This window comes from Halichoerus grypus, chromosome 8, assembly GCF_964656455.1.
Source record: "Halichoerus grypus chromosome 8, mHalGry1.hap1.1, whole genome shotgun sequence".
Lineage (NCBI taxonomy): Eukaryota > Metazoa > Chordata > Mammalia > Carnivora > Phocidae > Halichoerus > Halichoerus grypus.
In genome coordinates this window covers 114402583-114425313 of record NC_135719.1, presented here as the reverse complement: position 1 = coordinate 114425313, position 22731 = coordinate 114402583, and the positions used below count along the sequence as shown (strand labels likewise).

At 42.7% G+C, this 22731-nt stretch overlaps 1 protein-coding gene across 4 annotated transcripts in view; it reads right to left on the bottom strand.

The window, feature by feature from the left end:
- Positions 1 to 22151, bottom strand: part of SYT16 (synaptotagmin 16) — a 247546-nt gene extending 225395 nt beyond the window's left edge. The window contains exon 1 of one of the 4 annotated variants that reach the window (XM_078053791.1): positions 21889 to 22151. In XM_078053791.1, the coding sequence (XP_077909917.1) occupies positions 21889 to 21967 (79 nt within the window). In that variant the 5' untranslated portion in view covers positions 21968 to 22151. Of the gene's footprint in view, positions 1 to 21552; positions 21666 to 21888 lie in introns of those variants that run through there. The other 3 variants (XM_036067722.2, XM_078053790.1, XM_036067723.2) reach the window with 3 other exon arrangements.
- Between the last annotated feature and the right edge of the window lie 580 nt (positions 22152 to 22731).

The following is a 22731-nucleotide window of genomic DNA, read 5'->3' as shown; positions in this document are numbered from 1 at the left end:
TTTCCAATAAAAAAGATGTCTTGAATTTTTAAATGATCCTTCAGACCAACTGTCATTTTCATAACTTCCAGTCCAACCCCTAAACTCTGTCACAGAGTCAAAAAGATGTGCTGTTGGCCTCTAGAGTAATCAGAAGAACATTCAGGTTAACTAATTATCACCGACACAGACAAGAGCAAACAAAAGCAACAGAGGCATTTCTTGTGGACAAACCAAAGCAATAGATTTTTGTCAAATGCATCTGATGTAGAGGACACCAATGGGATAAACATAAGAGAATCCCTTTCTTCAAAGTGTTTACAATCTAGTTACTGGGTAGACAAAAAATAAGAACAAATTTTTTCCATTTTAAAGACAATCAGTTAAAATTAAAGAATTTCAAATTAAAGAGACTCAGATTTCCAAAAGACTTAATAAAAAACTGTTAATCTGGAAATTCTCCATTGGTCCTAATAACATGGTATTGAGTACAAAAGCAGTGACACAGGATCGAGTCATTCCTTTTTCCTACAACGAACCGGGGAGCCCGGGAGCTCCCAAGCATTCTCTGTGACAGAAACAAAAGCCTGGGATGCAGGTGTAAGTGTGTCCCAGCACGGGGACTGCTGAGTGATGCTGTGGGATTTTTTTTTTTTTAACGTGAATTACACATGGCTCCCTCCAAAAGGATCCTGATAGTCTGGGAGACCAAACTGCTGTCTTCAGCTGAGCCTAGGACACTTCCTGTTACTTCCTCCACATGCTAGCATTCAGCCCAGGGAGATCCCAAAGGATTTCTAGCCCATTTCAGTAGATTCTCAAGCCAGATTGGTCCCTAGTCCCCAAAACTAGTTCCAAATGAACCACAGGGCTGACCTAATCCAGTGACTTCCTCTCATTTGGGTGATTGTACCATTAATTATCCTCTGTTTTTCATATCTTCAGTCTCTCCCCCTCCATTGGCTCTTGCCCTCCAAGCCTTTAAACATACTCAAATCTTCCCTTGGTAAAGGGGATGCTAAGCTGCCCGCTCATCTCCTTACCCTCTTGTATGAATTTCTTGACAAAACAGCCTATATTCACTGGCTCTACCTCTTCAGCTCCCTTTATCCCTTAATTACTCTAATCCAGCTGCTTCAGCTCCCTTTATACCACTCAGCTAAAACTAACCCATAAGTACCAGCCACCTTGTCACAGCCATTTTGAAGACCTTTGCTCATTACCCTGATATCCAAAAGTACTTCTTCTCTTACCTTTGGTATCAAACAATGAGATTTTCATCCAACAAGCTCTCTAGTCTTGAAAGCTCTATATTCTTTTATTTCTCCTTCACCCTGTGTATCTAATCTCAGACCTATAAGCCCTGGATTCTATCTCCACATTGTCTCTTTCATCCCTATCTTCCCCATGCATTGCCTGAGCTCAGTCCCTGAACACCTGTTGTGTGGCCTGCTCCAATACCTGTTAACTCACCTCTCCCCCCACTCCCGCTTCTTCGTCTCCTCTCCCTCCTCACTATGTTCCACAAGGCTCCCTCCCAGCCTAATTACAGTTTTGTGAACTGGAGAGAAAAAGGCAGAAGCACAGTTAGCCCTGAGGGACCGGCGCATTCCCCTAAGTAAACCCACAGGAATCCAACGCGACAGCAAATGGACTGCGACTTGCTGGCCTAAAAGATAAATGAAGATTTTCTTAATACCACAAATGAAGTCCTCTGGGATGAGGCTGCAATCCAGCTCACCTGTCCTCACCCACCCCCCATAGCTCTAGCACGTGCATTCCCCGAGATCAGCCGTGCAGTTCCAGTACTCAGACCTGTGCTCCTGCAGATCCCAGTGTCCCCAGGTCCCTATGCGCCTCACTTCTTTCCCACTGTGGAGCTTTCTCTGCTATCTCCAGGCTCCATTGAAATGTCATCTCCTGTGGGTGGCTTTTCCTGCTTCCTTCAGCATCTGTGCACATGCACCCCCTCCTGGTGCTTAGTGCCCATTCGCATCAGCTACTTGGGACCGCACTCGAGGTCTTCATATGGGAGAACCCAGGACAGTGCTCAGCCTGTGGTCAAAATTCAATAAACAAACACCTTTCAATGGTTAGGGCTGACCCAAGCAAAGAGATGCTTTTGCCCTGCAGTGGCCTCAACGAACACAACGGAGCAGCATGATTTATTGAGATGTCAGTTTGTGCTTTCTTCCTGCTTCTTTTGCTGTCAGCATTTTTCCTTCTCCCTCCCAAGAAGGTAAGCAAATGTATGTGTGGAGTTCTGGACTCCGTGGCCAGAGTCACCTGAGATTTTTAATGGTTTTGTGTATCGCAGGGTCATAAATAGAAGTTGCAAGGTATTCATGAAAGTTTCCATTCAGACAGTGGTTTGTAGAGGAAAGCCAATGTCGGAAGGGACTAGAAATGGATATTCCTGAAGACCAAGAAAGGACTGAGTTTAAGGGATTGTAGTCTGTCAGAAACCCAGACCCCATTCCCATTGTGCCTGCATGGTTGATGGGAGGGACCGCTCCAGAAAGCCGGCAGTGGATGGACACGATGCACCAGCGTGGTCAGTGGTACGAGCAGCTGGGAGAGTTGCCTGACTTGGCCTCAGTGCTGTTCTGGTCTTCAGCTGCAGCATATCGGACGGTGCGAGCATCGTGATGGAGCCGAAGGTGGACAGCTGACCAGGCCCTATGCCATATCTGTGCACTGCATTACCCTGGGATTCTTTTTTTTTTTTTAAGATTTTATTTATTTGACAGAGAGAGAGAGAAAGAGAGCAGAGCATGCACAAGCAGGGGGAGCAACAGAAGGCAGAGGGAGAAGGAGACTCCTCATTGAGCAGAGAGCCCGATGCAGGGGCTTGATCCCAGGACCCTGGGATCATAACCTGAGCCAAAGGCAGACACTTAACCAACTGAGCCACCCAGACTCCCCTAGCCTGGGATTCTTATACAAGCCCAGGAAGTGGGCAAAGTTACCTTAGTAATGATTGAGTTTTTCCCTCCAGCTGGACAACTAATTCAATGTAATTTAGAGAAATAAAGGAATGTGACCTAAAACAATGATAATATCGTAATCTAAAATTAATACCTACAACACAACATTCACTCAAATCCCCAGGAAAACTACAAGATCTCTCCCAGAACATCCTTGAAACAGCTTTGGGACATAACATTGGCCCATTTTGACTTTGAACACACATTACCTGATATGCCAGGATGCTCTTACACAGGAAATAAAAATTTCTGGCACATATATATCTGTTTAAAACTGTTAGGAAGTCTTCTTTTGGCATGTGCTGTGACATGTCTCTTCAAATCGTACTGGTCCTCAAAGGCAAAGGCAGAAACAACCCAGGGTGACCTATTCCAGCTTTGCAAGGTACAAGGATGTAGGGGGAAATCGGACATTGGGGAAGTACAGTTCTCCAGCATGGCCACAAGGTGGCAGAGTGACCCTGTCACCAGAAGTATACTGTCGCCTGTTAACAGTTTGGAACCTAGGATGTTGGAAAATCCGAGAGACAGTTAATATAGGATAGTTGAAAAGCTGGCTCCTAGAAGACTTTCCTGCTGAAGGACTTACCCTCATATCATTAATATTTTATAGAGGCAGGCCCTCCACGAGCCTTACAGATACCTAGCCCCTGGCTCAAGGATCAGCCTGATCTGACATTCACGTTCAGTGGAGGATCAACACCTGTCATGAAATCTGGCCCTGCTTGCTGGCAAAAAGTTACCACTGAACAGGGGTCTAATCTGAAACCCCCTCAATCCCAAGGCCCTGGGAGAGCCTCCAAAAAGAAAGAAAGGTAAGAGAAGCTCAATGGCAAACATTTCATCAAAGTCAGTCTCAATTGCCTCAGTGATGGGAGTGTGGCCTTTCAGCTGCACGTGACCCACGCCTCCAAACCACGTCCCTCCTATCAGCACAGGTTAGTGCACCTTCTGCAGGGGAGACTGGAAAATCAATGGACAGCAACCAAAAACTGTCATGAACTCATGAGAGGCAATAAACACTTAATTGGATATTGATTTGAGACTACAAAAAAACATATTCAAAGAAATTTAGAAAATCCTAATGAAAGAAATGAGGACAGACACAAAAAAATGAGGATATGTTACCTGTGCCTGAGTGCCTAAAAATAAGCTTATTTCCCTGGCACCCTCACATAATTCTGAAAGCTGCCATATACTCTACAGTGAAATCCTTTTTTTCTTAAAATAGGTGGGGAGGTTCTATCTCCTGCAATAAAAACCCTGGTTACTACAGAAGACAAGGAAACAAATGGAATTTCTTACCCGCTCACCCTATTACAACAGCAACAAAGGCAGGAGGAGGAAGAGAGAAACATGAGAGAAAAATGAGAGGATGAAAAAGGAATGGCTGAGGATTTTAGATTGGGCACATCTCACGTTTCATTTTAAGTTGTTTGTTTTCCTGAGATATAAACTTCTTCCTTGCCCCAAACCATCATCCTGCAGTTTCCATGCGTTCAAATGTCTTTCACGTGAATGGATCGTACGTGTCTGCGTTAAGAAAAATGGATTCAGCTCTGCATCTGGGTCAGGGCAATGTAGACACAAGAACCACCATCAGCAGCCAAACTGCCCTACCAAGAGACACGGAGAAGCAGGAACGAAAAGCTAGAAGAGACTGCGATAAATCAAGCCCCAGGAATTCGATTTCTTTGCCTGAATGAAGAAGGATGTGGCAGTCAAGAACTGGAGCTGACCTCTGAGTAACACAAGGAGACGTGGCTTCAAGCCCCGTGGTTCTCCAACTTGGCCTTCATCAGAACCACCTGGAAGTGATTAAGGCCGATTGCTGAGTTCCACACACTCCCCACTCAGGAGGTCTGGAGGGGGATCCCACCAAACAGTTCTAACAAGTTCCAGGGGATGTTAATGCTCTGACCCATGCTTTGCAAACCACTGTTCTAGATCCAGAAAAGTAAGTCTCATGAACCTGGGGCGTGTGATAAGTTGGGAGAGATAGCACACACGTCTGTGAGCCAGGCTGAGAAAACTTTTGTTATATCATCTACAGCTTGGAATTTATTTTTGTAGAAAAGTTTTGCTAGATGCTGTTATCAGTGCAGTGCTAGTGAAAGCACAAGGCGGTGTGATCTCTCTGGAGGAAAATTTGGCAACATCAGCTTATCAGATAAGCACATCCTTTGATCCAGCAGTTGCCTAACTGGGAGTAAATAATAAATAAATGTCCATTAAAAGACAATTGTTAAATCATAAAATAATCACCTTCCATGATACAAGATTCACACTGTACTATGAAGTGAAAGAGTGGGTCCGTGTAGTATGTATCACTGTACTAGTCAGTCCTGTGGAAAATGCCAGTCTAGGAACTGATTTTTAACATCAGTGAAGGTATTAATTGCACTGCCTCCTTCACAGAAAATCTTTTGTGATAGCAAATAATGTAATGTAACAACTTCTCTTCATCTCAATATCTTCATACGCTCAATGGGGATAAAAGTCAGGATTTATAAAAGGTAGGTTTCTTTAAGGCCTTAAAGGAATTAAAACAAGCGCTTCGAAAACAGAAAGACATCATCAAACACTTGCCCAGTTTTATGGAGATGCTAGGATATGTGTCATCATATTAATACAGCAAATACCATACTGCTTTTTCAAGTAATAGTTGCAATATAGCAATGTGTTTAATAAGTAATTTTAAAAGGGGCGCCTGGGTGGCTCAGATGGTTAAGCGTCTGCCTTCAGCTCAGGTCATGATCCCAGGGTCCTGGGATCGAGCCCCACATCGGGCTACCTGCTTGGCGGGGAGCCTGCTTCTCCCTCTCCCTCTACTGTTCCCTCTACTGTGCTCTCTCACTCTCTCTGTCAAATAAATAAAATATTAAAAAAAAAAAAAAACATTAAAAAAAAAAAAAAAATAAGTAATTTTAAAAGAAAAAAGCAGAGGACCAAGGAGTATTTATGTGCCAATACGACGGGATATATGGACGAGTGATCTCCCTCAAATGTGAATTCAGGACACTGGCCATAGTATACACACCTGATATGAATGTGCACTTCCCACCACAGGCACATAAAATTACAACAAAAAATAACCAAAAAAATAAATGTAATTACATAGGTGAGCTCCAAAAGACAAATATTCCCCAGATTCCAAAAACCAAAGAAATTCAAAGCCAGAGCCTCAACAATCCACTGGGTTGTTTTTTTTTTTTTCAAGATTTTATTTATTTACTTGAGAGAGAGAGAGAGGGGACGGAGAGAGAGAGAGCACGCACAAGTGGGGGGAGGGGCAGAGGGAGAGGGATAAGTGGACTCCCCGCTGAGCAGGGAGCCTGATGTGGGGCTCAATGCAGAGCTCCATACTGGGCTCCATCCCAGGACCCCAGGATCACCTGAACTCAAGGCAGACGCTTAACTGACTGAGCCATCCAGGCGCCCTTCCACTGGGCTTTAATCTCAGATTTAGGGGCGATTGGTCTACACAAGGAAGAAGAACAGGTATTGAAGTTCCATCCATACCTCCCGGCCAGAGAGAAGCCCAACACATTAAAGAACAGTCATGCAAGTGAAAAAATAAGACTGTACAAAGCCTGCTTACTAGCCCAAACAAAGAGCAAAGATGTTTGCTGAGTGCCCCGGACCTTGAATTTAAAAACAAAACAAAACAAATCACCCATGAGAAATAGAAATCCTAAACTTACACAAGGTAAGGGGTCTAATTTTTTTTTCTACATTCATAGTTTAAGAACCCCAGATGGGGATGCCTGGGTGGCTCAGTCCATTAAGCGTCTGCCTTCAGCTCAGGTCATGATCCCAGCGTCCTGGAATCGAGTCCCATACTGGTATTGGGCTCCCCGCTCAGTGGAGATCGTGCTTCACCCTCTCCCTGTGGCTCCCCCTGCTTGTGCGCTCTCTCTCTGATAAATATATAAATAAAATCTTTAAAAAAAAAAAAAAAAAGAACCCCAGATGAATAGTTAATATAAAAAGTGATCCAAGACCACTAAAATTCCTAGGGATCCAATAAACACAACATGAAAATCTCTGTCCTTAGAGACTCTTTCCCAGCTCAAAGCTTATAGGAAACTCTCACTAAAGATGAGCTCACTAAAGATGAGCAAAATTAAATGTCAAAGACTACATGAAGAAATAAATCACCATCAGGGTTAATCAGCAGACACCAAAGTTGACACTTCAAGAAGTGGGAATTGTAGATGAATTTAAGAGACTAGAAAATAATAACATCTTACAATAATTTAGAAAACATATTGAAGCAGTAAGATACTCTGGGGAAAGGATATTTTTTTAAAGTAACCAAATATTAATGAAAATTACCATCATTGGAATGAAAAACATTTGGTAGGTTAAATAACACAGTAGACCTTGCTTAAAAGAAAACTGCTGAAGTAGAGAACAAATCTAAAGAAATTCTGTAAGAGGGAGAGGGAGAGAGAGTGAGAGAACAAGAAAGAAAGTGAATATGACTGGATGGGTAATTGACAGATAAGAAACACAGGAAGCTTCAGTATAGTGTAACAAGGTCTAAAAAGGAAAGAAGAGAGGGACTGGGGAGAACTAATACTCAGAGATGATAACAAAGAACTTTCCAGAATTAGAGATGAGAATTAGGATTAAAATGTCTTGAACAAAATAAAAACAAATCACACAAAAAATCTTAAACTTAGGTATAAATCTAACAAAATATGTATGCGATCTATGTGAGAAAAACTACAAAATTCTGTTGAACTAAATCAAAGAACTAAACAAACGCAGACATACTCTATGTTCATGGATAAGAAGATTCAATATTGTCAAGATGTTAGGTCTTCCCAAATTATCTATAGATTCAATGCAATTTCAACCAAAATCCCAGCAAGTTATTTAATGGATGTTGACAAACTGATGCTGAAGTTTATACGGAGAGGCAAAAGACCCAGAACAGCCAACACAATATTGAAGAAGAACAAAATTGGAGACTTCAAGACTTACTGTAAAGCTACGGTAATCTGACAGTGTAGTGTCAGTGTGAGAGAAGAGATAAATAGATCAACTGAACAGAATAAAGAGGTCAGGTACAGACCCCCATAAATAGAATCAACTGATATCTGACAAAGGAGCAAAGGAAATACAATGGAGCAAAGACAGTCTCTTACACAAATGGTGCTGTAACAACTGGATATCCACATGCAAAAAAAAAAAAAAAATCTAGACACAGACCTTAACTCAAAATGGACCATAGACCAAAATGTAAAATGCAAAACACTGAAACTCCTAGAAGATAGCATAGGAGAAAACCTACATGACCTTGGGTATGATGATGTCTTTTTAGATACAACAGCAAAGACAGGAGTCGTGATATAATTGATAATCTAGACTTCATTAAAATTAAAAATGCCTGCTCTGTGAAGGACAATGTCAAGAGAATTAGAAGACAAGAGAAAGACTAGGAGAAAATATTTGCAAGAAATACATTTATAAAGATAAAGGACTGTTATCCAAAGTATACAAAGAACTCTTAAAACTCAACAATAAGAAAATAAACTCAATTAAAAAAAGGACCAAAGATCTTAACAGACACCTCATCAAAGAAGATAGCAAATAAGCACATGAAAAGATACTCCATATCATATCTCATTAGGGAAATGTAAATTAAAATAATGATGCACCACTATACACCTATTCGAATGACCAAAATCTGGAGTACTGACATCAAATACGGGCAAAGATGTGGAGCAAGAGGAACTTTCATTCCTGCCGGTGGGAATGTAAAATGGTGCAACCACTCTGGAAGACAGTGTGATGGTTTCTTATAAAACAAACCCACTCTTACCATACAATCCAGCAATTGTGCTTCTTCATATTCAGGTAAGTTGAAAACTTATGTCCACACAAAAATGTTTATAGCAGCTTTAATCATAACTGCCAAAACTTGGAAGCAATCAACTTGGACTTCAATAGGTGAATAGCTAAATCAACTGTGTTATATCCAAATGATAGAATATTATTCAGCACTAAAAAGAAATGAGCTATCAAGCCATGAGAAGACATGCAGGAAACTTAAATATGTATTTCTAAGTGAAAGAAGCCAATCTTAAAAGGCTACATACTGTATGATTCCAACTATCTGATATTCTGGAAAAGCCAAAACTGTAAAAAGGTCAGTGGTTGCTGTGGTAGGGGTGGTGGGGATGAACAGGCAGAGCACAGAGAATTTGGGGAGTGAAAATGCTCTGTATGAAAAAACAGTGGGTGCATGTCGTTATAAATTTGTCCATACAATGTATAACACCAAGAGTGAACTGTAATGTAAACCATGGACTTTGGATGATTATGACGTATTAATGTAGGTTCATCCTTGGTAAATAAATAAATAAATGCACCATTCTGGTAAGTAATGTTGATAATGGGGGAGACTTTGTATATGTGGGGGCAGAGTATATAGGAAGTCCTTCTATGTCTCAATTCTGTTGTGAACCTAAAAAAATTCTTTGAAAAAAAAATCTCCATCCATTCATATAATGAAATTGAAAATAAAAGAAAAAGAACTCTTAAAAATCAACCAAAGGGGAAGATAATGTATCTAAAACTAAATTATAAATTACATTTCTCATCAATGATAGATGCCAAAGGTGTGAAAAATAATATATTAAAATGTTGAGGGGTTGGGGCGCCTGGGTGGCTCAGTCGTTAAGCATCTGCCTTCAGCTCAGTCATGATCCCAGGGTCCTGGGATCAAGCCCCACATCGGGCTCCCTGCTCCGCGGGAAGCCTGCTTCTCCCTCTCGCACTCCCCCTGCTTGTGTTCCCTCTCTCGCTCTCTCTCTCTGTCAAATAAATAAATAAAATCTTTAAAATAAAATAAAATGTTGAGGGGACCTCCATTTTTGGACAAGATGAGATAAATGTTAAAAAAGAAAAAAAGGAAAAGAAAGGAAAGGAAAACAAAAGAAAAGCTCCAAGAAAAGTCTACTCTCTATAGCTCAGGGGTTCTCAACCTTGGCATTATTGATATTTCGGACTAGATCATTCTTTTCTGTTCAGGGCAGGGGTCAGGCTGTTCTACGTACTGTATCACATTTAGCAGCATCTCTAATCTCTACCCACTAGATGCCGGTAACAACTTTGCACTTGAGACAGCAAAAAATGTCTTCATACACTGTCAGATGCCACGTGTAGGGCAAATCATCCCCAAATCATCTCTTCTCTCTAGCCGAAGGACTTGGAGGAGGACAGCCTGAAAGGACAGAACCTCTTTTAATCTACTTAGCCTACTCTAAACAAACAGCATGAAAGAGTCACATCCCCATGCCTCCCCACCAGGCCCTGTGGAGACCAAGGGGAGGAGGCCTGCTGTCCGCCACCCCCCCCCCCCCCCGCCCTACACTAACAACGCAGGAGCGTGCAGACAAGGCAGGGTGGAGCTGTGTTGACCACCCCTGCTCTGCACTAAGATACCATCGGGAAAGAGGCAGTGACCCTCCCTGTCTTCACCCACACGGTGACTGCAGAGGCCACAGCCCATGAAGGAAAGCACTATCAAGCACCACACTGTACCAAGTGAAGGACAGCAAAGCAGTATTACCTTGCCTCATCTCAGCTGGGAGGTGTGTGTGGGGGGGCGGGGGGTGAAGGTGAATGAGAAGAGGGAACTGGAAAAAGTAAACTTATAAATCTGTGTATGAAGTCCTGAGCATATCCCTAAACGATCCATGCATAAAACCAATCTTTTTTTAAAAGATTTTATTTGTTTATTTGACCGAGAGAAATCATAAGCAGGGGGAGTGGCCGGCAGAGGGAGAGGGAGAAGCAGGGAGCCCGACTCGGGGCTCGATCCCAGGACCCTGGGATCATGACCTGAGTCGAAGGCAGATGCTTAACCGACTGAGCCACCCAGGTGCCCCACATAAAGCCAATCTGAACACAGGAAAGTTGTGAGAACTGAATTACAGTGAGAAACAGAATAAACAGGCCCAACATTCTAGAAGCCACAGGGTGAGGATGTCATCACTCCTCATGTACCCTCTGCCAATTCTGATGAACAGTCAAGAAAAGGAAAATGGAAAGACAAATACAATATTGGTATTATTTTGAAAGTAGTTTTGCCCTCACCGACCCTCTAAATAGTCTTAGGGACCTCCACCACCCAGGGTTGCTAGGTCCACACTTTGAGAACTGCTGGAGTAAAGCGGGAAATCAAGGAAAAGAAAAGTCTCGCACTAGAGAAAAAGACCGAATTTGGCAACCATATGAGTATTACTCTATGCAAGGCATCATGCTTATTCAATAGAATGACAAATTGAGGAAATAAACTTAAAAGTAGATCTTTCCCTCAAAGAACATATAGACTAGAGAGAAGCCAAAAAAGGAAAAAAAAAAAAAAAACTTAAGAGGTATAGATAAAATAAGCAATGGATTCTGTTGAGAATCTGTTGGACAGTTGCATCTGTTGGAAAGTTTATAAAAACTTCAAAGAGAAAACAGCATGTGATTTGGGCCACATTGGGGAGAGAATCCCTTTTAAGAAAATAATTTCAGGCTCCTCCCTTCTATTCATTTTATATAGGCTGATTTTATCAGATAAAAATGTAAATGTTTGTCTCTAGGATCCAAATCAATTTATTAAAACTAGGATACTCTTACCTTAATTACAAGTAGCTAATGACTGTGATTACATCTCTTTTACTGGAGAATAGCTTTTGGGTGGTAAGTAGCAACCAAAAAAATCAAGATGTTCAGAGTTTCAAGAAAAGGACATGAAATAAAAATCAACATTTACCATTGGAAAAAAACCTCTTCAGAGTAGTTTCATATTCTAAACTCTGAGTCCACTTTAAAGCAAGAATTTGTTGTTACACAGAACAATATTATCAGTAGTCAGGAACTCTCCAGTTTCCAGGTATCTGTCATCCTCTGAATAAGTCAAAAACAATAGTTTGAAATGAATAAAATCATTTATAAGAATGCAACACAAATAGAGGCTTAAAACCTTCAATAATCTCTTATCCCCTTATAATGCTTCACACACTGACAAGGCACCTTAATAAAAATCCATTTGCCCCCATGAGAAAACAGCTTCTCTTTGATAGAGTTCTCATTCCCCTCATTTTTCTCATTCTGGGACCTTCATTGACTTTCAACTCTAATTTCATAGTTTTGTCCAACTCCCTTGATTTTTTAACTTTTCCAAAAATGAGACCTTTTGAGTGTTTCGATTTTTAAAAATTTTTAACAGTTTTCATAAAATTAATTCACAAAGCATATAGTCTTCTGCTTATTTGAAGCTCCCCTCAGCAGCATCTCATTCAGATATGACTTCCCCCAAAACAGCTCCAAGACCAAAAACTACCCTTCCCTGCCCCACCAATTCCTACAGCACAACAGCTCTCTGGTGGGAGGGAGGAGAACAATTTCTTTTCTGAGCAAGGCAATTATCATTTCAGGTTTTACCACCCCAGTATTATCTAAAGTTTTAAAGAGGAATGTGATACTCCAAACAAAAAGCTAATTGAAGTAGATGCTAAAACTTTCATGGGGAATATGGCAGACAGACTCTAAGATGGTCTCCCACCTTCTGATACACCCTTGTGTAATCCCTTCTCTTTGAGTTCAGGCAGAATCTATAACTTGCTTCTAAACAATAAAATATGTCAACGGTGATGAGATGTCATTTCCATGATTCTATCAATTAAGATTTTAATACCTATCTTGCTAGGAGACTCTGTCCCTTGCTAGCTGTGATGACATAAGTGGACATATTGAGGAGGTTCACATATTAAAGACCTGAGAATGACCTCCAGCCAACAAGAAATGGAGGTCCTCGCTCCACAAGACTACAAGGGTCTGAATCCTGCCAACATGTGATATGCTGATAATATGTCAATGTAAGCCTGGAAGTAGATCGTTCCCCAGTCAAGCCTCAGGCCTTCAGATGAGAACCCAGCCCTGGCTGACACCTTAATTGCAGCCTTGCAGACTTCCGACTCCCAGAAGTCCTGCCCAGACTCCTGACTTAACAGAGCTGGGAGATGGATGTGTTGTTTTAAGGCACTAAGCTTGTGGTAATTTGTTACACAGCAATACATAACAAATACAGGGAGAGCACAAAGAAAAATAACTATAATTATAATTGTAATTATCACCACTAAAATCTAACAGTTGATTCTATGCTAATGGACCAGTCAAGAACGACATTATAATGTGCATCTAAAAAGCCTGAGAACAGGATAATAGAGTCTGAGGGATGAAGTCCCCTCTACTTTCTGACTATGGAGAAGCAGGGGAGGGCAGTCGAAGGCAGCCTAGCTGCTGGGGACTCTACAAACCTGAGGTGACAGAGCCAGTGTGCTTCAACCAAAGTTCAAAGGAATAATGAAAGGGAAAGAAAAAACAGATTGGCAGATAAGGAGATTTAGAGCATGGGCTGAAATGTAAGGGAAACAGGGAATATCAAGATGGGCAGTGGGAGTATGAGACAGTGAAAGGTTACTCTCGGAACCTGGATGGCCAAGGTCAGGGCCAGCAGGGACATCAAGCAGATGAGGTCATTACTAGGAGATTACACCTTTTTAAAGTTCGATAATGGGACAACCAGAAATTTCCTCAGGCTTATCGACATCATTGGATAGGCTTTTTTTTTTTTTTTTTTTTTTTTTTGACAGAGAGACAGCAAGAGCAGGATCACAGGCAGGGGAGTGGGAGAGGGAGAAGCAGGCTTCTTGTGGAGCAGGGAGCCCAAAGCGGTGTTTGATCCCAGGACCCTGGGATCATGACCTGAGCCGAAGGCAGACGCTTAATGACTGAGCCACCCAGGCGCCCCTGGACAAGCTTTTATAAGACTTCAGAGCCAGCAGGGTATCCAAGTCTGGGGAGGCACCCTGAAACAACACCCATCCAGTCCTACAACCATCCATCAGTCATGCCCAAGTGAGGAGCAAGACTACAAAGCCCAAAGAGATCACCAAGAGCAAGTCAGCTTAGAGGATCCCACTGCCCTCTTGCATCTTCCATAAGAGAGAGAGTTGTTGTAGCACCTCTAAAACCCCATCACTGAAATCGCCTTTGGTTATCAAAAATTTTATGTGTGCACATGCACCACACGCCCACATGCTCATGATACGTGCTGTAAGCACACTTGTGCAAAACGATAAGCCTTAGGAAAGAAAATGCCATGATTTAATACTTCTATTTTAAATCTGAGTTCTCTACTTTGTTTTGTTGTTGTTGTTGTTTTAAAGATTTTATTTATTTGACAGAGAGAGACACAGCGAGAGAGGGAATACAAGCAGGGGGAGAGGGAGAGGGAGAGGCAGGCTCCCCGCTGATCAGGGAGCCCGATGTGGGGCTCGATCCCGGGACCCTGGGATCATGACCTGGGCTGAAGGCAGACGCTTAACGACTGAGCCACCCAGGTGCCCCTGAGTTCTCTACTTTGAGTGATTTCTCCTAGATTCACTTTTGTAGAGTCTTACATTTCTAAACAGATCATTTAATCTTCATTTTATATTCTTCACAAAGAAAAATGGAATCAAAGACTGGGACTCCATTTCTAAAGGACAGATTATTCCTGTAACATGAGGCATACACTATGGGATGGATCTTGTAGAGGGTAAGGAGACATTTACTTAATGCCTACTATGTGCACCATCTCATTTAATTTCTACAACTTCTCAGAGTGGAATAAAACAAAGCCCTGGGAAGTTAAACACTTTACCTGAGGTTCCCCAGACAGTGAGTGTTTGTTCCAGAGTTCAGAACTCGAGCATTTATGAAGCTAAGCTTGTACTTTCTTCCACCATCACATTGAGTTCATCAACCTTTTCAACTGTCTATTGAGCTAAATCAATGGAAAATCTAATTTTGATTAGATTGTAATAAAGTAGTATATAAATATACTAGTATGTAAGCCAGGGGAATTTTCACATAGGGTGGATAAAATCATTTTATGTGTCTTAATCTTCGTTTCATTATAAATCAAACTGTAAAATGTGACACTGCATTCTTAAAATTAGAATGCTCTAGAACATTACACTCTTATTTTCAATAAGAAAATCTAACATAAAGGGATGGTATCCATGCATAAATTCAAACTGCCTAAAATCAGATGTGCATAATCCATTAATGGGAGTATAATAGCTATGTATAAGAATTTTTTTTTTGCAATATGTGCTTCAGATACCTCCTTAATTTATTAAGAGTTGTCAAAGAGTTTTACCATCATTTTAATATATACATCATCATTGTTAAATGGCATAATGGGCATCTTTTTATCAACCCATAATGCTAATAATAGTTAATAACTTAATGATACCCTAGTGACCTAAAAGAACAAATGTCATCCAAATCTACCCTATGCAGAAAAAGGCTTATTCCTCCCAAGAGATCTGGCCCCATTTCTATACAAAACATTAGAAAGTCAGCTCAACAAAAAAGGCTTCTCTGGGCTTACCAAATCAAAAGCCACGCTGAAATTAAAACATACGGAATTCTAGCCATTCAGTAGGAAGTCAGTCATTCTGACTTTCAGAATATTTCAACAGGGTCACATCAAATAGGTAAATTCAGTCCAGAATACTGTCTCCAGGGGCACCTGGGTGGCTCAGTCATTAAGCGTCTGCCTTCTGCTCAGGTTATGGTCCCAGAGTCCTGCGATCGAGCCCCGCATCAGGCTCCCTTCTCCGCGGTAAGCCTGTTTCTTCCTCTCCCTCTCCCCCTGCTTGTGTTCCCTCTCTCGCTGTGTCTCACTCTGTCAAATAAATAAAATCTTTAAAAAAAAAAAATACTGTCTCCATACCCATCTTTATGTTTTCTTCAAGAATTTAATTCTTGGGGCGCCTGGGTGGCTCAGTCATTAAGTGTCTGCCTTCAGCTCAGGTCATGATCCCAGCGTCCTGGGATCAAGCCCCATATTGGGCTCCCTGCTCCGCGGGAAGCCTGCTTCTCCCTCTCCCACTCCCACTGCTTGTGTTCCCTCCCTCGCTGTCTCTCTCTCTGTCAAATAAATAAATAAAATCTTTAAAAAAAAAAAAAATTTAATTCTTGGTTTAAAAACAGGAGAAGGAGTTTGGAAAACGCAACAAGAACAAGCAGCTTCTCAGATCCTTTTTTCTAAACCATTTATAATTACCAGGCTTAGTCAGCTTTCAAAGTTAAAACAAGCATACAACCCATATATGTCAAATCGATACATCCTCAGAACTCTGGTTCCTATTCTGTAATACCAACAATATCCAAATGCTATCATCTCCCATTGCAGAATTGTTACTTTTCCTAAGTGTGCTAGCAACATGGACGTTACGGGAGGGGAGAAGTTTCCACGGAGGCACATTGAGGCATCAATGGTTAAAGGAACATGATAGCTTGCATTTGCTTTCAGAATCCTTCTCCCAAAAAAGTGGTGGAGAGATAGATGCAATAAGATTGGTAAAACACTGAGTACGTGGAGGTTTATTACACTATTCTCTCTTCTTTTTTATGCATATGAAGTTTTCTGTGATTAACAGTTTTGTTAATTTTATGATCTCAAACCAAAATTAGGAGTTCAGGATTAAGGGTCTTTCAACATGATTTTTTTTCAGAAAGTAAACTCAATAATAATAGACCATGATACTTAGAACTATACATTGTCATCCCACCATTGTCATAAGTTGTTGGGTTTTTTCTTTTCTTTTTTTTTTTTAACGAAGAGTTGCAAGAATAGTACAAAGAATTCCTAGATTCCCCAAATGTTAAAATTTTGCCACATTTTATCTTTCTTCCTTGTATAACACACATAATCATACAAATGCACACATATGTACATATTTTTCTCCTAAACCTTTTGAGATTTGGTTGCAGACATCATGTCCCCTTACCCATAAATACTTCAGTTTCCCTTAAAAATAAAGACATTCGGGGCACCTGGGTGGCTCAGTCAGTTAAGTGTCTGCCCTTGGCTCAGGTCATGATCCCAGGGTCCTGGGATCGAGCCCTGTGTTGGGCTCCCTGCTCAGCGGGGAGCCTGCTTCTCCCTCTATCTGCCGCTCCCCTTGCTTGTGCTCTTTCTCTCTCTGTCAAATAAAATAAAATCTTAAAAAAAAGAATAAAGACATTCCCTTCCAAACTACAATAATAATATCATATTTAAGGAATTTAACTTAGATACAAGGCTATTATCCAATATACAATCTGTATTCAAATTTCACCAATTACCACAACATTGTCTTTTGTAGCATTTTTTTTCCCAGTTTAGGGTCTGATCCAAAATCATCCACTGCATTTACTTGTCTCTTTGGTCTTCCTCAATCTGGAACAGTGTCTCATGCCATTTCTCATGTCATAGACTTTTGTGGAATGTCAATTTGCGCTTGTCTGATATTCTGATATTTCCTCTTAACTAGAACCAGATTATAGGGGCGCCTGGGTGGCTCAGTTGGTTATGCGTCTGCCTTCGACTCAAGTCATGAGCTCAGGGTCCTGGGATCAATCCCCCTGTCAGGCTCCGCAGAGAGTCTGCCTCTCCCTCTGCCTCTCCCCCAGCTCATGCGCACACACTCTCTCTCTCTAATAAATAAAATCTTTTAAAAAGAGAGAAAGAAACAGATTATACATTTTTGGCACAAGTGGCATTTGCGTCCTCCTCAGTGCTTCATATCAGGAAACACAGGATAGCAGTTTGGTCCCTGACCAGTGATATTAACTTTGATTATTTGGACAAGGCAGTGTACCCCCAGTTTTCTCTACTATAAAATTACCACGTTCCCCTTGCAATTAATATGTCATCTGTGGGGAAATTCTCCAAGAATGTAAATATCGTGGTCTTCAAGTTTTCACACAATAGTTTAGCATCCATGGATGATTTTTGCATCAATCGTTTCTATGATGGTTGCAAAGTAGTAATTTTCCAACTTTTAGTTGGCCTCTATTTTCTTAATTGGCACTATTTGTAAGCTTTTTAATAATTATGAGAATTGGAAAGAAATTTACTCAAGAAAATTTTCACTCAAAGTCAAGCAATTTTCTTTTAAATCCTAAACATCCTAAATCCTGAACAGTAACTCTCTGGCAGAAGCTCCAACCTTCACCTGCTAAGGGCCTGCATTTGATTTTTCCTTTCCCTGCTCTCTCTTCCTTCTATCCTGAGCACTAAGCACAGAGTGGGAATTGCTGATGGGGCAGGTGGGATGGAAAAGAAACTGCAGGTTACTGACCAAAAGTAGAAAGGAGGGAATGGCCACTGGTGGAGTTGGCCTGGGGGGATAGCTTGTGAATGCACCAAGCAAAAATGACACAAGACCAACCAGGAAACCAGGAGCAACCAGATGGGGACCAGATATTTCCCTTATAAAGCCAAATGTTCATCAACAAGAGCCACAAAGACCCATCCACTTGAGACTTGCCTGAGATTTCTGGGCCATAATATAATTACATTATTTCCAACATTGCCCAAATATGCCTCACTGTTCCTGACAAACTATTCTCATAAACAGACTACAGTGACTTCAATAATAAAGACTCATGAGGAGAAATATTAGTAATGAAACAAATGACATAAATGGAAGAAAAAGAAAAAATACTTCACTGTGATTTGGAAACACAAAATTACCCGGAACACTTGTTACTGAGGCAATCACGAAACATAGTTCAAATACCTAAGTACCACCACTTTATAGAATGAACTGGGCTGTTCGTGCCAACGGCATTTTCTCCCTACTGGTCTCTTATCTTTTTTTCCAATTACAATTCTTCCCAATTTTTTGACCTTTTAAAGGTCTTATAACCTGAATGATCCAAATAAAAACATGAATAGCCCAAGGGGAATTTAGTTTGAGGATTACAAGTTCCTTACCATTTCAGGATAACTCACTGAGGTCCTCAGAGTCCCCATTCCTCCTCAGGAACGGGCTCTTAGGCTGTCTGGACATAAGGATATTTTCATTCTATTTGTTACATTCTTTTTTGTGAAGGTTGTAAGTTGCCAGGCAAATATTTTTAAAGTATCTCTCTATTTTATATCCATTTACACACCACATTCATAAAGAAGGTCCTTCTGGATTCTTTCCAGAAATGACTGGATAGAGCATTCAGATTTTGCCTGACTTTAGAACCAATATTTCTCTCAAGGGGAAATTTCCTGGGGTAGAAAAATGGGGAGAGCAGGCAGCTATAGCCCTAAGGCAGCACTGTGCCCAGCTTTGATATGTCTTAATGAGGCCATGTTCTCGCTGCACACTGACAGGACGGGACTGCTGAAGAAGTGACTGTCACTCTGTGCGCCTACCTGCCTCTTACCTGCAGAGGTAGAGAGAAGGATGGGAAGCACAGAAGCTTCACCTTCACCTGGAACTTGTTAGAAATGTAAATTCCCAGGCAGCAATCCAATGTGACTGTATCAGAAACTCTGGGGTGGAGCCCAGCAATCTTTTAACAAGCTCTCCAGGTCATTCGGATACACATTTAAGTCTGAAACCTACTACATTAAAAGATTAGATAGATAGATAGATAGATAGATAGATAGATAGATAGATAGATACCAGGGTATTTTTTAAAACTCTTGGGGTAATTATAATATGCAGCCAGGCTGAGGACTCTGTGTCTGTGAGGAGCCCTGGGCTCTAGTTTTAGGACCACTTTGATGCTAACTGTAAGAGGACTATGGGACTTGAAGTTGTAAACGTGGTCAAGATTTAGGGAGAATTTTTCAAGACACTGGCTGAGAATGCTTCCCTTCTCTTTATTTCCATAGTAGAAACACGTAGGAAGTCTCTCACATTACTTCTGAATAAGAACAAAGACAAACTAATTATCCTCTACACTCTGGAAACTTTTCAGATTTCCAGCTCCATCCCAGCTGAGAATAAACAGATTTAAGACTATGCCTAAAAATCAGTTCATGAGATAATCTGGTTGAATATTATAATTTTTTCCATAAGCAAAAGCAATGGAATAAAGTTTGATTCTTCAGTAGAGTTGAATATACCATGTAAGGAAGAAGAAGAAACAGTTATCTCAATAAATTGGGACAGAAGTATGGCCAGTTTTTTCTAGAATACCAAATGTATCATCTTTGCCCAAAATATAGAAAATGAATAATAGAACACTGTCCTACTGCATTTGGTGATGCACAAATGCCTATAGATACTTCAAGCTCCTTTGTTTTTTGTTTTCCTTAAGAAATACAATAAGGCCAAATGTAATTATCTTCCTCTTTGTTGAGTCTTACTTTGTTAACAAAAGCCTAAATCCATAATTTCTTTTCCTAGACCAAAAAAAAAAAAAAAGTTAGCCAGACCACCCTTTTATAAATGAGGAGAGAAAAGGGGAGGCTTGGCCCAGATTAGCTGATGTTATTATCAAGACATGATCTAGATTTTTTCATTTAAAAAGGGGGAGAGCATGTTGGTATCTCCACACATATAAAATGATGGTAAATAGGGTGAGCAGCCACCCTTTACTGAGGGCCAACTCTGTGCCCACCACTGTGCAAAAGATAGGTCAGCTTTGTCCTGACTTTAAAGATAAACCGAGGACATCTGACATGGCCCCACTACTAGGGAATTTCAGAGGTTTAAAATACAGATCTGTTTGGCTACAAAACCCCAGGCTCTCTGCACTATACCAAAGTTGTGTTCTCAGCTGGGATAATAGTCTGTTTAAAAGAAAAATAATAATTATTGCAGAAATGTGGACCCCCATCTTCTCATCTTTGTCCTGTCTCACCCCTCAAAAATGCCTACCAAAGCTCCACTCTAACCAATATACCATTCATTCATTCATTCATTCAAGAGTTCCCTAAAATGTGTCAGGTGTGTGATAAGGGCTTTGGACACAGCACCTCTTACAAGGTAAGTGTGGGGCAGGTGTGACTGATGGTTTTCTCTGACCTCCCTTTGGGACCCTATTAATATGCAATCAGCTTTCAATACTTCTTACTTAACCAGCTTTCATAGACGTGATTCCATTTCCAAAAGCACTGAGCCAAGAAAGCAGTGGTGCCAAGATGTTGCAAGGAGGCCAGCTCAGCGCCTTCCAACACTTCCATTCAGTAGTTTTAACCTATGTCCACGCGCTAACCTCACTCACTGTCCGTGGTGACCAGATGCGGTCTCTGGCCAGCCCTCAGTTGCCCGCTGGGGACGTGGCCCAGGTGGGGCCACTGGGCAGCGGACCAGTCAAAGCCGCCCTTCTCCTCGGAAGGCAAGCGCGCAAATCACCCAAACTCGAGGCGAACCTTGAACTGACAGCGCCAAAAGCTCGCCGCGCCTCGGTGGCAGGGCTCCCCAAAGGCTGCGGCTGGGCCTGGGGGCACTGCCCCCAAAGGGCTCGATGACAGGCCCCGCGGCATCGCCGTGTCCCCTCCATATCGGAGCACGCCCTTTGGCCACATCCCTCCTGAGCAAGCTGCCAGAACCACCTGCGCCTCTCAAGTCCTGCCAGGCAGCGGAGGGTGATGGGCAGAGGGGCAGGGGTTCGCCCGGGGAGCGAGGGGGGACCCCGGCCGCCGCTCCCGCGAGCCTGGCACAAAGGCAGGCGTCGGAAAGAGGAGAACTTCCCACCCTTGGGCCCCGCGGCCTCCCACCCGGGGCCTCGGCGGCCCGAGCGCACTTACTGCCAGTCGCCATGGTCCGGCGAGGGGCTGCTGGGCGGCCGCGGGCGGCTAGGGGACCCGGCGCCGAGCCGGCCGGGCGCGCGCTCCTCGCCAGGCCCCGCGCGCTCGGGAGCCGCGCCGCGCACAGCCCCTCCCGCCGCGCGCCCCCGCCGCGCCGCCCCGCGCCCCCGCCCACCGCTCCCTCCAACCTGCCGCCCAGCCGGCGCCTGGAGAGCCAGCCCCGCGGGCAGAGGCGGCCGAGCTACGGCCCCGGCGGCTGACCCACCCCTCCCCGCCTCCAGCATCTGGCCTCCCTCCCTAGCCCTCCCCTCCCCCATAGACAATGAAGGCAGCAACCTGGAAACACGCTCCTGGCCACGCAGGGTCTGCTCCCCAGGCTGCCTCTCCAGGCTGCCTTTCCCACTATGTTCCCCATGACATCCTCGTTTCCATGTCAGCTTCACAATTTCCCCCTCCTCTGCCCAAGCTTCCTGCCTGCCGCTTGGGACCCAAGAGTCAGCGCTCAGCCCCAGCTGGAAAGAGCAGAGCATGAAAAGAGTTGAGAGTGGGAGGCAGCGCTCAGCCAGGTGCCAGACAGCGGTCCTTCTGCAGGAGAACTGCTGGGAAACCCGCTCAGCGCCGCCGTCCCGGTAGGTTCCAGGGGTCCTGTGTCCTTCATGTCACCATCTGTTTTGTCTCCAACGTGAAAATAGCATCTGGCACATAGTAGGCTCTCGCAACTATCTGTTGGATGGGTGGATGGATTGACTGTATGACTGGAGGCCTGCATGAGTAAATGAGTGATTGACTATATGGCCAACTGATTGGATGCCGACTGGATGAGCAACTGATTGACAGATGACCACGGGCCAAACCACAGCCCCGCCAGCTAAGAATGGACGCTTGGGTAACTGGATCAGCCAGAATGAGTGAGGCAGGCCGTTTTGTGGCCTCACGGGCCATTCATGCATGATTCAGGAGGGCTCTGAGCTGAAGCTGTCTGTGACAGTTGTATACATCTTTCTGAAGTTCACAAACCGATTTCTGATGGACTCTTGGTATGTCAGCGGCAGTGATACATGACAGCCCCAGATCCTTTATGTAAAAAATCAAATAGCTCAAACATACGATCTTAAAGCACATGGCAGGCTATTTACTCCTTCCAAATATAATCTATTTGATGCATCTGAGGATTCACAT